The sequence below is a fragment of the Notothenia coriiceps genome, unplaced genomic scaffold (genome assembly GCF_000735185.1).
Source record: "Notothenia coriiceps isolate Sejong01 unplaced genomic scaffold, NC01 NC01_scaffold00001806, whole genome shotgun sequence".
NCBI classification, from domain to species: Eukaryota; Metazoa; Chordata; class Actinopteri; order Perciformes; family Nototheniidae; genus Notothenia; species Notothenia coriiceps.
This window is the reverse complement of record NW_011334507.1, coordinates 1-4,621: the sequence shown is the minus strand read 5'-3', so window position 1 is coordinate 4,621 and position 4,621 is coordinate 1. Positions and strand designations below refer to the sequence as shown.

At 43.3% G+C, this 4,621-nt stretch overlaps 1 protein-coding gene across 1 annotated transcript; it reads right to left on the bottom strand.

Moving 5' to 3' along the window:
* Nucleotides 1-5: 5 nt before the first annotated feature.
* On the bottom strand, nt 6-4,615 carry LOC104963930 (brevican core protein-like; the record flags this gene model as incomplete). Its single annotated transcript, XM_010792624.1, has 6 exons — nt 4,516-4,615; nt 3,838-4,012; nt 2,657-2,784; nt 1,498-1,791; nt 283-742; nt 6-231 (listed from the first exon to the last, which is right to left on the bottom strand). Coding segments are annotated over exons 2-6 (1,194 nt in total), but the record flags the coding sequence as incomplete, so codon positions are not given.
* Between the last annotated feature and the right edge of the window lie 6 nt (nt 4,616-4,621).

The following is a 4,621-nucleotide window of genomic DNA, read 5'->3' as shown; positions in this document are numbered from 1 at the left end:
TCGGAGACAGAAATATGAGATACAGATGTTGCATTTACAGCTGGAGTTGTTTCGGTGACAGAAATATGAGATACAGATGTTGCATTTAAAGCATCCGTTGTTTCGGTGATAGAAATGTGAGATGCAGATGTTGCATTTAAAGCATCAGTTGTTTCGGTGATAGAAATGTGAGATGCAGATGTTGCATTTAAAGCATCAGTTGTTTCGGTGATAGAAATATGAGATACAGATGTTGCATTTACAGCTGGAGTTGTTTCGGTGACAGAAATATGAGATACAGATGTTGCATTTAAAGCATCAGTTGTTTCGGTGACAGTAAAAGGATGCTCTGAGGGCTCTTCAGGTGTTGTGGGTAAAGTGGAGGCTCCATCAACACTTTGTGGAGAAGCTGCTGGAGACTCTTCAGTGTTTTCCTCATCAGGTGCCGGATGATATGCCTCCGGGAAGCTCTCCTTCTCTCTCTCCTCCCCTGTGGAGTCTGGATGCTCAGATGTTTGAGTGACAGACAGAGAACTGGGTGCTTCCTGGTTGTATCCGAGTGTAGTCTGCTGCACAGGAATGTGTTTGAGAGGATTGTCCGTTTGGGCGTGGAAGATTTCTTCGTTGCTCTTTTCCGTCGCCTCGCTGTTGCTGAACCCCTCCTCCTCTGAAGGGTCGGTGAAGAACACGACGTCCTGGCCGATGTCCTCGTGCTCAGTGGAGAGGAAATCCAGAGGGGAGTCCGTGTAAGGGCCGTTATTTCCTGGAATAAAGAGCAGAAATGTAATCAAAATGACTTCAACAGCTGTTAACCAAAGAGGAGTTTTAAATAATGCATATTTTGTTGATTGATGCAATAGATGAATTGCTATTAATCTAATAAATCCACCCAGGTTTGTTCCATAGATACACAAAGTCAAACACATTTACTTCATCAAGCTGCCTGTTTTTATACGAAAAATAAGTTTTCGACCGGTCGAATTTAACTGCTCTTACATTAACACAAAAAACATGAATCATCACCAAATTGTATTTAACACCATTTTAAGCTGTAAACAATTTCTCAGACTGCTGGTTTCACGAATAACTGCAGTGAATGTACAAAGAAGATTTAATATGTATTCAGTGTCTAAATGATAGTACACTAATGATAATGCACAAATGTACAAAGTACACACTCCCACATTTAGTCAATGTGTGTGTGTGTTTACTCTCTGATGTTTAAACATAATATAGGGTTACCCATTCATTTCCTATGGTTGGTCATTTTTGACCGGCACCATACTGTAGGTGTTACAAAGTTGACCAAACACTCAAAATTAAATTAAAGTGGTGATCGGCAATTCAATTTGTACAAATGACTATTATGGAGAACATCATAAGGCTTTGAAGAAATCAGATAAACCCTAAAACACTATATATATGATTCATGGAAGTAGTAAATCGGTCAGTTTGGACCCAGTTTTTTTTGTAAGATAAGTGGGAGGAATTGCTTTAAATCTTCAACATGTCTCTCACGTTTGAAGCAGTAAACATCGTGCAGAGTGTGGGGCTCGGGGAAGCCGGTCTGGTTGCTGTAGCGATACACGGTCCTGACCCCGGGCTCCCCCCCCCCACAGCGCTCCCTAGGGGTGACGATGGGGTATCGCACGCTGCCGTCCGCCAGCCACCCCGGGCTGCAGAGGTTCAAGCCGTCGCTCCAGGCGGCGTAGAGCTGAGCCGTGGTGACCAGCTCCGCCCCGTGACTCAGGCAGAATGCCTTCGCCTGCCAGAAGGTGAAGCGCTGGGGGGTGGGGTCATGGAACACCTCACCTGTACACAAGGAGAAAGGTGTCAAGATCTCAGAGACGTCAGGGGGTTGTTGTAGTTTAGTTTAGATAGCTCAATGGCACATCGGATAACGAAATGTATATACGGCACGGATTAATGACTTCACGTCACCATCGCTAAGCTAAAGGCGGCTAATGTTTGGCTATAAAGGAACTACAGCACGGTCACATGACTTCACGTCACCACCGCTAAGCTAAAGGAGGCTAATGTTGGGCTATAAAGGAACTACAGCACGGTCACATGACTTCACGTCACCACCGCTAAGCTAAAGGCAGCTAATGTTGGGCTATAAAGGAACTACAGCACGGTCCAGTGGCGGACTGGCCATCGGGACGTTCGAGACGAATCCCGATGGGCCGGTACTGAAGTTGGCCGGTCGAATAAGTCACTAGCACCCCCCTTCTCTTGTTTTATGGTCTGTTACACCAAAAAGTATTCATTCTTTATGGAGCTGGTTTAGAGCAGAGGGACGTTGCGTCAGTTGAAAAAGCCTCCTACTTTCTAAACTATCACTGTAGGTTTTTTTTAGCATTTCATTGAAACTAAACCAAAGAAAAACAAAAACAAAAGAGCACAGAACAGGAGTGTAAAGGGGTCAAACTCGGATTAGTTTAACATTCCAGTAGCCTACTAATCCCAGTAATTAAAACTGCTGGCAAAAAGTTTTGATTAACACTCTTTATCGTTCATTCAACGTTCATATCGATCTAAAATCTGCAAAATATGATAAAACCATAATAAAAACACATTATAAAGCATTTGATTGATCTTTACTTTCCCTCTAAATATCAAAGTTTTTCCACGATTGGTGATCACTGAATGTTGTGAGTTAGTTATTTGTAGTTACCATCGATATTCTCCACGTAGCAGTAGACGTCGTACAGCTCGTCGGGCTCTAACATCCCATAATTCCTCACTCCCGGTAATCCATCCATGTCCCCGAAGCATCCCTCTCTGGGCATCTGGATCGGATACCTGCGCGGAAAATATCAATTAATGCAAATTCACAACTCATACGGTATGTCTCCAACATTATTGCATTAAATGTTGCTCTAAATGGGCCTTTTTCTGATCATTTTCACGTTCATATCAGTATCTAGTGTCTCTACTGTGACATGTCTCATGCTTTAATGTTCAAAAAGCTATTTCTTTCCCTGATGATCACAACATGCTGAGTTTCCCTCTGATCCGGTGTACTGTAGTGCGATGTGTCCTAACATCATTGGCTGGAAGATGACTCTCTGCTGCAAAGCTTCTCTTGGACAACTGGACTCAAAGATCTCCTATCATGCTATCTTTAGGCATATATTATAGGTCTCAGATATATACAAATATACAAAAAACATATCTATGAAGTGTTTTGCTCAAAATACCAAACAGATCACCCATTCTAGCCCCAAACCCCTCTATTTCTGACCCTGTTACTAAAGTGCTGATTCTGGGTATAAAGCTTTAAAACATATATATAATAATAAAATAAAAAGAGGAGGGGGAGCTCATACGGGAGAATTCTACCAGCAGAAACTCAGCTAAATGCTCCCGTGATTAAACGCCATATGATGTTCCAAACCACATCAAGGATTATCTCTGAAACAGTATGGAGCTCAAAGGCTTTCTCTCTTGCCGGTTATACCACAAGGTGAGTTCCTTTTTATTTCCTGCTTCTTCACACACATGCTCCCCAGTACAGGTTAGCTCTGAGTGTTAGCCATGCTAATGTAAACAAAGACCATATTACGTCCAAACATGTCTGCATTGTTTCTGATAGCAACGTTTCTGATCGGGCCGTGGGTCCACATTTCAGATATTACGTCATATCGGACGCAAATCTGGATCAGCTCCGTTGTTCCCCCGTTTTTAGAGATATGGGTACGGAGGAAAAGAGAGAGGGTTTTATTTTCTGACGCTGCGTGAGTTCCCCGACACACCGGGGACACATGTTTATGTATGAAACACATCAAAAAGTGCATTTTGCATGATAGGTCCCCTTTAAATGATTATATGATGATTTGACACTTCTTCTCTCACCTCACGGAGCGGTCGGAGAGCCAGCCGGCGTCACACTGCTCGTATCCGCTGTGGTACGCGGCCTCCAGCTGCTCCGGAGACGCCATCTCCGCCCCGATCTCTGCGCAGGCGTCTCTTGCTTGCTCAAAGGTGAAGGCGTACCTACTGGAGGCGTCACGATAGAGGAACACCACACCTGGGAGAAGAAAAGCAGCAATTTTATAAATCTGGGTTTTGTGTTAAAGTTCAATACAAACATATTTTAATCATCTCCAGTCTTTTGTTCAACAGGACAAGATAACATATTGTTGTAGTTCCGTTACAGCCAATCCATAGCCTTTTACTTTAAAGGTCTCCTATCTCCTAGCCTCTCTCTTTTCCTTCGTACCCACATCTCTAAATACGGGGGTAAAAAAGACTTTTACTGGACGTAATATGGTCTGTGTTTGCATTAGAAGGATTGCTAACACTCAGAGCTAGCCTGTACTGGAGAGAGTGTGTGTCAAGAAGAAGGAAATAAACCAATACTGTATATGCCTAAAAATAGCATAATAGGAGACCTTTAAAACCTGTACTGCACCACTGTATACAACATTGTAATCATGGCAACACATTTTGCTTGTATATATTTCTTTACTTTTTGTATTTCACTTTTTTTATATTTATGAATTTTATATTTTTTCCTAGTGTCCCCCTCACCTTTGACCTTGACCTGGGCGAGGGCGTGGCGTCCTCCAGCCCCTGCGTCACCTCGCAGCGGTAGAACCCGGTGTCGTTGTGCTGCAGGCGCTCCAGCCGCAGCGTG